General features: G+C 37.9%; 1 protein-coding gene across 1 annotated transcript; it reads right to left on the bottom strand.

Annotated features, from left to right (window-relative positions):
• Positions 1-774: 774 nt before the first annotated feature.
• On the bottom strand, positions 775-1,185 carry LOC138880880 (uncharacterized). Its single transcript, XM_070161063.1, has one exon. The coding sequence runs from the start codon at positions 1,183-1,185 to the stop codon at positions 775-777; it is 411 nt and encodes a 136-aa protein (XP_070017164.1).
• Positions 1,186-12,376: the final 11,191 nt, after the last annotated feature.

Here is a 12,376-nt window from a genome sequence, read left to right on the forward strand (position 1 = left end):
GTGACGCGTCAAAGAATCCATCTCCAAGAAAAACAAAAACGGGATAAGTGTTGATCCCTGATGCAACCCCATCTCAACCGGAAAGTAGTCAGAGTCTCCTTCTGTTGTCCTAACCCGTGTCTTAGATCTATCATACAAGTCCTGAATCACTCTAATATATGCTACATGCACTCCTCTAGCCTCCAAATATCTCCATATAACCTCTCTTTGGGACTTTGTCATAGGCTTTCTCCAGGCCAATGCACACCATATGCAATCCTTATTCACCACCCTATACTGCTCCACCAACTTTCTCACAATGTGAATGGCCTCAGTAGTCGACCGTTCCGGCATGAAACCAAATTGGTTCTCGGAAATAGACACACACCTCCTCAACCTTCCTTCAATCATCATCTCCCACACTTTCATCGTATGACTTAACAACTTGATACCCTTATAGTTAGTGTAGTTTTGGACATCCCCCTTGTTCCTGTACATCGGGATTATCGTACTCCTCCTCCAGTCTTCGGGAATCTTCTTCGTCCTAAAAATGACGTTAAACAACCTAGCAATCCATTCCAATCCCTCCTTACTCACGCTCTTCCATAATTCCACCGGAATCTCGTTCGGTCCAATCGCTCTACCTCTGCTCATCCTGCGCATTGCCCTTATAACCTCCCCCACTCGTATGTGTCTACAGTATCCAAAATCTCGTTGCCGCTCCGAGTACTCTAACTCCTCCAGCATAATGCCCCTATATCCCTCTTCATTCAAGAGTTTATGGAAGTAAGATTGTCATCTCTGCCTAATCTGTGCCCACTCCAATAAAACTTTTCCCTCCTCATCTTTTATGCATCTCACTTGGTCCAGATCCCAGGCCTTCCGCTCCCTCACCTTCGCTAGCCTGTACAACTTCTTATCCCCGCCTTTATCCCCAATTTCTTTGTATAAACGACTAAACACTGCGGTCTTAACCGTAATAACCGCCAACTTCGCCTCCTTCCTAGCCTTCTCATACCCCTCCCTGTTGGTACTCTTCTGCCTCTCGTCTATACTTTCTACTAGCTTCAAATATGCTGCTTTCTTGGCTTCCACTTTCCCCTGAACCTCTTCGTTCCACCACCAACCCCCTTTATGGCCACCAGAAAAACCCTTTGAGACCGCTAACACCTCTCTCGCCGCCTCTCTAATACAATTTGCTGTCATAGACCATATACAACTCGCGTCCCCGCTACTCCTCTAGGTTCCCATAGCCAGCAACTTCTCCCCCAACTCCTGGACCTTGTCCTTAGTCAATGCACCACACCTAACCCTAGGTATAGCCCTCTTCTTCCTCGTCCACTTGATCTCTAAGTCCATAATCAAAAGCATATGTTGGGTCGTACGATTCTCACTCGGGATGACCTTGCAATCCGTGCATAAACCTCTATCACATTTTCGGAGAAGTAGATAATCAATCTGGGTTTTGTCCACCGTACTCCGAAAAGTTATCATCGCCTTCTTCGGGTAACACGAGTTAGCGATCACCAGCTCAAAAGCTTTAACGTACTCCAGCAGCGAAGTACCTCCTCCATTTCTATCTCCAAAATCGAAGCCACCATGCACACCGTCATATCACCCGGGCGACCTCCCAATGTGGCCGTTAAAATCACCCCATATGCTTCTCGGTGGACGACATACCCCGCACCAACCCATCCAAATCTTCCTAGAAGCGTCTTTTAACCTCCTCGCCCAAACCCACCTGAGGCGCGTAAAGACTAATTATGTTCAGAGTATACCCTCCCACGACTATCTTAATGGCCATCAACCTGTCATTCACCCTCTTAACCTCAACGACAAGCTCCCTTAGATCTTTATCAACTAAAATGCCTACCCGTTCTTCCCTCTCACCCTCCCTAAATACCACAACTTAAACCCATCAGCCTCCCGAACCCTGTTCCCCACCCATCTAGTCTCCTGGACACAAGCTATGTTAATCTTCCTATTATGGAGAATCTTTGCTAACTCTCTAGACTTCCCTGTTAGAGTCCCTATGTTCCATGACCCCACTCTCAACCTAGAAGGTGCCTTAGCCCCCCTTGCCACCCTTACCATCTACCCCCGCTCCTCTGAGGACATGCCCTCACTCTATCATAGCTCAGCGCGACCACTAGATCAGCACAAAGCAAAAAGAATAGACTCAAGTTTTTATTTCCTATTAAGGAATCATTTTTTTTAATTTTTACTATTTTATTAATTGTGTGTGTAATTTTAGTAAACTTTGTACGTATTAATAGGGTTACAGACACGAATCGTATGCCGAGAAACTAGTTAATTTAGAAGTAGAGCCATCTTGCAAAAAATACATTCAGCGACAAACATCTAAGATATAATTATCTTGAACCATGAAGAATAGAAAGAAGAAAAAGCAAAAAGAAATTTAAAATCATCCAACGAAAAGTATATTTTCAACAAATCTTTGTAATACAATCAAACATAAAATTACTTTGGGATACATGAATCATAAGTTAAAAAGACTATTCATTATAAATAAACAATTTGGATCACTCTTCTCCGTAGGATCCATAACATGAAATCTACAACTTAGTGCTTTCCATGACTTTCTTGATGTTTTTTATGTTCAAGGTGACGAAGTTCTTCAGGGAGCGCGACCAAATAAGAGAAGGCCATACCACCAAAACAAACATGATAAACGGGTTCAACTGAACTCGTTATAATGTATCTCGAATGATAATTGTCTAAGCCTTTGGCTATAAATCTTCTCACATACGAGATCATTATGACTTTGTAATCTTCAAATAGGAATTTAGAAGCAAAAAAGGATGAGGGTCTTGTAACAAATCGCAAAAGGAAGACAAAGCAGAAGTTTTAAGAATGGAGTTGGGAAAGATTTTAAAATGGAAAAAAAAAACATAAGAACTTGGGTTGTTATATACTGTGCCTTTTAACTAACGACGTGTGCCATTGTGATCCTTAACTCGAGGATAATATGAGGTTCTTTTGCTTGACTTCAGTTATCCATTTTGCCTTTTATTCCTCGGAATCGAGCGGGCAGCAAGAATTAGAATCAACCTATATAACATTTGTTCCCATGTAGTCGGCATTCTAGACTGCAGGGAAGATTGATTTCGTAGTTGGAAACTTTATTAAGTTGTGAAATATGCGATCAAATTAAAGGAACCATAATTGTTCAAAATGGATAAATTTTCGGATTATGAATGACGTTTACGAGCACTTATAATTCGGATACATCTTTAACGAAAATTGAATTCTCGCAAATAAAATTGTCATTGTTGAACTTGTCCAAATTTCTGATGATGGAAATATGGATACTTTTCAAAATATCATACATAGTTTCTTAAGTTCTGGGCTTGATAAATGGTCTTATCATGTTAAATAACAGACAATTGTAAAAGGTAAGAGTATTTGAAAATTTAAGAGATTACTTAAAGTTCAATTAACTACAATTCAATCTCAGATCAGTTGTGATTGGCGTCAATTTCCAACACTAAATAATAGCCATTTTAACATAAATTATTCTCTAAATTTAATTTTTTTCTAAATCCCGCACTTAATGTTACAAGCATTTTGGTACGAGGAAATGTGAAATGAAGTGGGTAGTAGAGAAAGAGTACAGTAGTAGTGGTATTACAAAATTACCATTACTCCTCCGTTTTGAGTAAGTTGAGGTGGATCATATGAATCTTTACTGATTATGTCTTTCATTAAAGCCCGTTAAGCATGTCTCAAAGCTGAAAACAACTCCAGTTGCATAGCTCAAAGCTGCCTATGGATTAAACAAGTAAATCTGTCAGTCCACTGCAGATGCAGGTTTATACTAACCTGGGACCTTTTTCATAAGGTAGACAAGATAAATAACCCAGCGAAAAAGGAATAACAAAACAAAACCAATTTCTTTTTAGTCAATAAAGCAGTGAAAATGTAAAGAAATTTCCAATAGGAACAAAAACCGGGCATCAATGGTGACTGCAGTTGTTGTGAGATGTTCTACTAAGTTGATAGGGTGGTTTATTATAAGAAGAGATTGTAAAAGAGAGTATGAAACTCGGAGGCTCACTCTCTCCATTATAAGCTTTCCCAATTGCAGTAAATAAATCACATATTGGTTGACTCGTTTATTTGCAGAAAATGTCCGAAACCAATACAGAGAATCGAAATAAGTTGAAGTGTCCGCACACTGCTGGCAGAACACCTTTTGCTTTAATTCGCGAGGTTTGATGTTTTATCTTTCTTATTTTTTTAAATTATGAACTTGCTAACTTTATATGGAAAGATTCTTATACTTGTTTTCATGTAACTAGGCAAAAAAGAAGGAAATCTCTGATACTTCAGATACTATATCAAGTAAGGACATCTTTGCGGCTACAAGAAAAGAAAACTTGCCCGAGTATACAAAAGCTCATATGACAATACGATTAGTAAAATTGTACGAAATTTCTAATTTAAAGTTTGTCGTGCTTATTTATTTGTTCTTAATTATTGATTCAACTTTAGTTACTTAAAACTCTTTTTTCTCGCATTTTTGGTTTGTAGGCTGAAATGGAGAGAATACAATCAACTCAGAAAAGTGAAGATGACCGTCATTTAGATGACGCTTTTGCATCAGTCATGGGACCTGAACATCCAGGTCGCGTGAGATTGTATGGACGAAGGGTTACCAAGACTGTGTTAAAGGGGCAAAAAGGGAATCTTGGATCTTCTGATGAGAGGATGCATCAGAAAATGGAGGAAATGGAAGAGAGGACGCAACAAAGAATGCATGAAAATTTGAACGAACAAAAGGATGCCATGGAACAAAATATTACAATGAACGTCATCGCACGACTTCAGCGTCTGAACCCAGATTTGCGACTTGATCCTGACATGTTAAGGTTCAGTGCACGTTCACTTGTAGAAGCTTCCTCTGCACAATAAGTTGTTGTTCAACTAAACAGTCGACCATCTGCTGGTAGTAACAATCAAGGTCAGTACGTACCAAATGTTATACATCTTCTTCTATTTCTTCTTCTTCTCCTCCTCTTTCCTTGCTTGGGATTTTGCTTTGGTTCAAGGCAGAGGGGATATGGTAAAGTGTTTAGCATAATCCTCTAAGTAAGAAATGAACTGTTTTTTTGAAGGGTATTTAGGAATTTTTTTACGAAAACCAAATAATGGGAGTTGACAACAATTTGTCAAATTTTTAGGAAAACCAAGTAATAGTACCAGGATTTCTTGAAAATGATGTTGTGTGTTGACTTTGATGAAGATTCTCAAAATTGTATCCTGCATATTCTTCAGTGAGTTCTCTGCCTCTTTACACTTTCTTTTCTGCCTGCATAAAGCATGAAAAAAGAAATAGCATAAGCATAATATCATAGAAATGATACAATATTTCAACAGTGCAATTGGAGAAAAATGCCAAGGGATAATGTTCACCATTAATATACGCAAATCATTAAGTCTTTACGAATTGACTGTGCAGAAGTAAGTAACTAATACTAGCTAGTTCCAATTTTAAATATATTGAGTTATTAGTTTTAAGAATACTTTAATTCAAATTTCTTTATGCATCCAAGGACATTTGTATGATTATTAAGTTGTTATTACTGAAATGTGGTGAAAGAACTGTTGATAAATGCTGTTTATTGATCATTTTCACCGTTTAGTTAAATCGACATTAGCTTGCTTAACAATATATTTGTTGTTTCTAAATTGTTGTCAAATTTCAGTACTTTGAAAATGATTCATTATTGTCAAATAAGAATGTTGTTGGCTATCAGGTACCACAACTACTTAGCTTAACCTAGTGGTTTAAACTAGTTCCATGTAGGAAGTTTTGAAGTATCAGTTTTAGAAATACTCATGTCTCTAGAAACTGCGAGCTTCTTGTTCTTTCCTTACTTTCTTCAACCGTGATATGAGAACGAGTAAGTAAAGACTCCAGCACTACCTGTATGGTATGATATGGAGAAACATATGGTAGCGGCCTTCATCCTTGTGAAGGAAATGTAGATTTTGTTACCACATATCTTAGGGTAGAAATATTCTACCCTCTTTTTTCTTTATGTGAGAAGAATTTGGAGCAATTGTCATCTAATGAGCTGAAGCAACTATTAGTGTCTTTTCCTTGATAAATGTGGTGTGTATTTTCTTTTTTTCTCACTGGAGCTATTTTTCTTCTTCCTCACTGGTGATTGAAACTGCTAAACCAGAGGTCCAGCACCTACTATTATAGGTCCATTAACCCATAACCATTTTGGTTGTTGATCATTTTTTTTCTTCTTCTTTACAAGAACCTATGTTGAGCAAAAAGAATATAGCAAAAGAAAAAGAGAAGGCACTTTTCAGTGGTTAATCCTCCATTGAAAAGAACTTGATCAGATTGGAGTAGATCTTTCTTCTGCATTAGGTTCTTGAAATAATTGTTGTCAAGCTTTTTGTCTGTGACCAAATCGAGTGGGGCCAAACTTCCATTCCCTCCATTTTTAGGACATTGCAATGTCCCTCTATATCGGATGTATTGTATATTCTGTTCCGAAATGAAGAGCAATGTGATTGGCCAATGGTGTGTGCCCCTACAAATAATCGAGTTTGATTTACAGCAAGTAATGAGAATGTTATTTGGAAAATGAAATAAGTTGACGATGATGAATATATATATTCCAACCCATTTTGAGCAAAAAGAATATGGCAAAAGAAAAAGAGAAGGCACTTTTCTGCTTTAGCCTTTTGAAAAAGAGTGTAATAACTGAGAGTTTTCTCTGTTTTTTGCACTCTGTAATAGTAGCTAGCTCTCTGTTCTTTTTTTTTTCATGGCAATTTGTACTATGAGTATTCTTAGACCGTATTCTCTTGAAGGACAATAACTTTATTTATCCTCTTTTGTAGGTGGAGTAGATCAAAAAATGGATGATGAAGACGATGAAGAACTAGACTTTACTTGAGATAATTTTGAATTGTTATAGATGAATGTTCTAGGAATCTTTTGTTATCAACATTTTTTGAAACTTATTTACCCTCTTGAAATGTACTAAACTTATGCACTCACATGGTAGAACATTTGCCTTATGAATATTATTATTTGCTTGATGGATAATTTTATATTATTAATAGTTTCATTTTATGATGTATTTAAATTTTAGTGTTATTATAATTTATTATATGTATAAATTTTATTTATAACATGTGCTATATTTTGGTTTTAATTGAACTGATACAATAACCTACCAGAACCGTTGCAATAGGATACAAATGGTGTTCTAGTAGACAATGTAAACCGTTGCAATAGGTCCCATAACCTGTTCCAAAATGATCTACAAAACCGTTCCAAATACAAATATAACCGTTACGATAGCTTAAAGAAACCGTTGCTATATCCAACATAACCGTAGCAATAGCTTACATAAATATTGCTTTAAATAATATGGCAACGGTTAACAACCGTTGTATAAACAATATAGTAACGGTTTTAAACCGTTCCAATTGAAAAAAATAATCGTTCCAACAGAGAAGGGGAAAACTGTTGCGATAGACATATCTATTGTCACAGCGATGCAAACCGTTGCAAGAACCGTTCCAGTAGACCTATGGGTACGCCGGCTGATGTAACGGGCGGTAAACCGTTCCAAAATCCCTACGGCAACGGTTTGGCAGTCTATGGGGACGATTTCCAACCGTTACCGTAGACCAATTTTTCAGTAGTGAATTTCATTAAAGCCCGTTAAGTATGTCTCAATGTGAGGATTCATCCTAAATTGACAGATTTTATGTTTGTTGTCAACCTACCATAATTTTCATTCTTTATTCGGATTTGAGACCGATAATATAAACAAGCTCACAAATTAATAGTAGTAAGCAATGACTGATGATTTTGTTCTCATGCTTTGGTTAACCATCGTGTAATTCGTATGGATGCAGAAACTCTATTTTGGTAACAAGTGCATATGAGCTTAGTTTTTGAATTTACAATTTCAGAATGCTCTAAAATGTTTAAGGCCAATATCAGTTTATTTACTACAAAATTCATCTTTCCTAAGCAAGACTAGGAAAGATTTTGAAGTTTATGTCTTGGCTTTTTTACGTACTCAAGTATGTGAATCTCATCTTCACATCTAATTTTCCATATTAGTTCATATGTTATTAATTTGTCCATATTAGTTCATATGGAAACATCGAAGTTTTGATCCACTTGAGAACACCATCCCAAATCCTAATGTCGGAGTAGTAACAAGGTCTGCTTTAAGAAACTTATATGCCTTCACAACTTTTTTGTCTCAAATTGAACCTAAAAATATTAAAGAAGCCTGAAGTGTTGGCTAAATTGTTGTAATGCCAAAAGAACTGAACCAGTTTAAGAGAAGCAAGATTTGGAATCTAGTGTTAAGACATTATGATCGAACAGTTATTGGAACAATGTGAACAACCTAAATGGTCAGAATGAAAATGTCAGACTGGTTGTTCAAGGGTATAATCAGGAAGAGAAACTTAATAGTGATGAGACATTTGTTCATGTAGCTAGAATTTAGGCTATTAGAATGCTGATAGCTTTGTATTTATGGAATTCACTTTGTATAAAAAAAGAGGAGTAGTAGGGACGCAAGCGCTATGTGAAGAGTTGTGGACCACGACCGTGCAGTGCATTAGGGAAGCCACGAGAGAGGTATAGGGGTCTCAAAGGATTACTCTGGTGGTCACAAGGGAGACCGGTGATGGAATGGAGAGGTGCAATGAAAAGTGGAACCAAGAAAGCAGCGTATCTGAACCTAGTGAAAAGTGTAGACGAGGAGGAAAAGAGGGCGAATAGGGAGCACTATAAGTTGGCTAAGAAAGAGGCAAAGCTAGTAGTTACGGCGGCCAAGACTACAACTTTTAGTCGTTTGTATGAGGAACTCGAGGGCCGAGGTGGGGATAAGAGGTTGTTCAGGTTAGCTAAGGTGCAAGAAAGAAAGGCTCGTGACTTGGACCAAGTGAAGTGCATCAAGGACGAAGACGGTAGAGTTTTGTTGGATAAGAGGCTTATCTATCGGAGATGGCAGACTTACTTCCACAGTCTCTTGAACGAGGAGGGGGACAAAAGCATTGTACGGGGTGATTTGGAATTCTCCGGAAGTCGTTGTGACTCTGGGTATTGTGGGCAACCTAGAGTTGATAAGGTTGAGGCGTAAGATGAGCAGGGACAAAGTGACCGGGCCAGTTGAAATCCCAATGGAGTTTAGGAAGAGTACGTGCAAGGCGGGCTTGAAGTGGCTCACTAGGTTATATAATGTCATTTTTAGAATAAATAAGTTACCCGAAGAGTGGATGTGGAGCACGATAGTTCCAGTATAAAAAAAACAAGGGTGATATCTAAAATTGCAATAACTATCGGGGTATCAAGCTTCTCAACCATACTATGAAAGTCTGGGAGAGAGTGATAGATCTAAGGGTGAGGAAGAGTGTGTCTATTTTCGAGAACTAGTTCGGGTTTATGACGGGGCGTTCGACTACAGAAGCCATCCACCTTGTTAGGAAATTGACGGAGCAGTATAGGGAGAGGAAGAAGGACTTGCATATGGAGTTTATCGACTTTAAAAAGGCGTACGATAAAGTTCTGAGAGAGGAGTTTTATGGAGATGTTTGGAGGCTAGAGGTGTACCTATTGCTTACATTAGGGTGATTAAGGACATGTATAATGGAGCAAAGACCCGAGTGATAACGGTGGGTGGGGACTCGGATCATTTTCCAGTTATGATTGGATTGCATTAGGGGTCGGCACTCAACCCCTTTTTGTTTGCCCTTGCTATAGATGTGCTGACGCGCCACCTCCAAGGGGAGGTTCCGTGGTACATGCTATTTGCAGATAATATTGTAATAATTGACGAAAGGAGAGGCGGTGTGGATGTGTAGTTAGATGTATGGAGGCAGACCCTAGAGTCTAAAGGTTTCAAATTAAGCAAGACCAAGACAGAATACTTGGAGTGTAAGTTCAGTGGTGAGACTCAGGGAGGGGAAGGGGAGGTGAGGCTGGACTCGCAGGTTATCCCTAGGAGAGGAAGTTTTAAGTACCTTGGGTCTATTATTCAGGGGAATGAGGATACTGATGAAGATGTCACACATCGTTTTGGGATGGAATGGATGAAATAGAGACTCGCTTCCGGTGTTTTGTGTAACAAAAAGGTGCCACCGAAACTTAAAGCTAAGTTCTACAGAGTGGTGGTTAGACCGACTATATTGTATAGGACTGAGTGTTGGCTAGTCAAGACCGCACATGTCCAGAAGATGAAAGTAACATAAATAATGATGTTGAGATAGATGTACGGGCAAACCAGGTTAGATATGATTAGGAATGAGGTTATTCGCAATAAGGTGGGTGTGTCCCCTGTTGAGGACAAGATGCGGAAGTGCAACTTAGGTGGTTTGATCATGTGAGGAGGAGGAGCACAGACTCCCCGGTGAGGAGGTATGAGAGGTTGACAATAGAGGGCCTACGGTGAGGTAGAGTAGGGCAAAGAAGAGGTGGGGAGAGGTAATTAGGAAAGACATATCGCAACTTCAGTTGATCGAGGACATGATCTTTGATAGGAAGGTATGTAGGTTGAGGATTAAAGTAGCAGGATAGGTAGTCTAGAGTGATCATAACAGTAGTATTGGCACGCAGTCTCGCTTTCTTTTGGTAGTAGGTTTTTATGACTAACCATTATTTTCTTTCATTGTTGATCACCTTACTATCTTGTTGTTTTTGTTCTGCTTTTATATGTCTTTTTGGTGGTGTCCCTTATTATTTATATTTTCGTTAATGTGGTGCTTATATTTTCTTGAGCCGAGGGTCTATTGGAAACAACCTCTCTATCCTCACAAGGTAGGGTTAAGGTCTGCATACACACTACCCTCCTAGAGTGGGATAATACTATGTATGTTATTATTATTATTATTATTGTTGTTGTTGTTGTACTTTGTATCAAAATGATGTCAAAAGTGCCATCTAGAATATATAACTTAAAGAAGAAGAGTTTATTAAATAACCATCCGGTTTTGAAGTAGATGACTTTTCAGATTTTATTAATATGCTAGACAAAGCTATGGAGTGAAGCAAGCTCTCAGATCTTAATATGAAAGGTTGTCAAAGTTTCTTCCAAAAAATTGTTTCTAGAGAGAAAAAATGAATAACATACTGTTCTTGAAAAGTAAAGGTAAAAGTCTTCTTATTGTGTAAGTTTTTGTAGATGGCATTATTTTTGGTTCAATTAGTGATGCCCTGTGTCAGGAGTTTAGTACACTTATAGGGAGTGAGTTTGAGATAAGCATGATAACTGAAATACATCGAGGAACTACTTAATAGATACAACCTAGAGTCAACCAAGTCAAATGATAAACATATTGTAACTGCTACAAAACTGAACTTTGATGTAGAAGAAAAGAGTGTGTATCAAAAATTATATAGGGAATAATAGGATCACTCTTGTACTTAACTACTAGCAGGACTGATATTATTTTCAGTATATTTTGTGCAAGGTTTCAAGCAGAACTAGAGGAGTTTCATATGAAAGTTGTAAAAACAATATTTAAATATCCGAAGGAGACAATTGATTTATGTCTGAGGTATCCCAAGGGATACAACACTTCAGGAACATCTCATTTTGTTAGTTCTTGCCTAATTTCTTGGGCGGCTAAGAAGCATAACTTAGTTGAACTTTCCACAGCTGAAACAAAATATATTATTGCAGGCCCCATGTTATGCACAGGTGTTCTGGATCAAGCAAAATTAAGGGATTATGGTATCTTTATTGATAATGCACCTATTTTCTATGATAACACCAGTGCCATTAATATTGCTAAAAATCCTCGTCAACATAAGAGAACCATACATATAGATATTAGGCACCATTTTCTCAGGGTCAATATAAACAAGGAAAATATCTTAATAATTTTTTGCAAAATTGAAGATCAAATGTTGTTAGGTACTAAGAAGAGATTATTTTGAAAGAAACATACTAGATTTAGGACTAAAAAAACTTCCTCTCTGATTATGAACCCAATGATTGGTTAGTAAGTTACATCTTTATTAAAAAAACTAGCAAGCGTTTGGCACAGTCTTATGCTGTTAAAAGAATGCATGCTAGCATTAGGAATCTAACAATTACTGATATCTGATGATATTACTGTATTGGGAAAAAACTGAGTCTGAATATTGAAGATGACGTGTCATGACACGTGGACTGGTCAAAAGGTCAAAACGCAACGAATAGCCAAGAGGCACGGTAGACAACAGATAGGGGGAAAAGAAAGCAACATAGGTGTGGACCGTTACTAAAATAGGTACGAGTCTCGTACCTATTCGAGTCGTTTAAAGATTAAAGATCAGAAGAAGTTGAAGATACGAATCTGATGACACAAAAGAATCCAAATACAACATTAAATG

The sequence above is a fragment of the Nicotiana sylvestris genome, chromosome 11 (genome assembly GCF_000393655.2).
Source record: "Nicotiana sylvestris chromosome 11, ASM39365v2, whole genome shotgun sequence".
NCBI classification, from domain to species: Eukaryota; Viridiplantae; Streptophyta; class Magnoliopsida; order Solanales; family Solanaceae; genus Nicotiana; species Nicotiana sylvestris.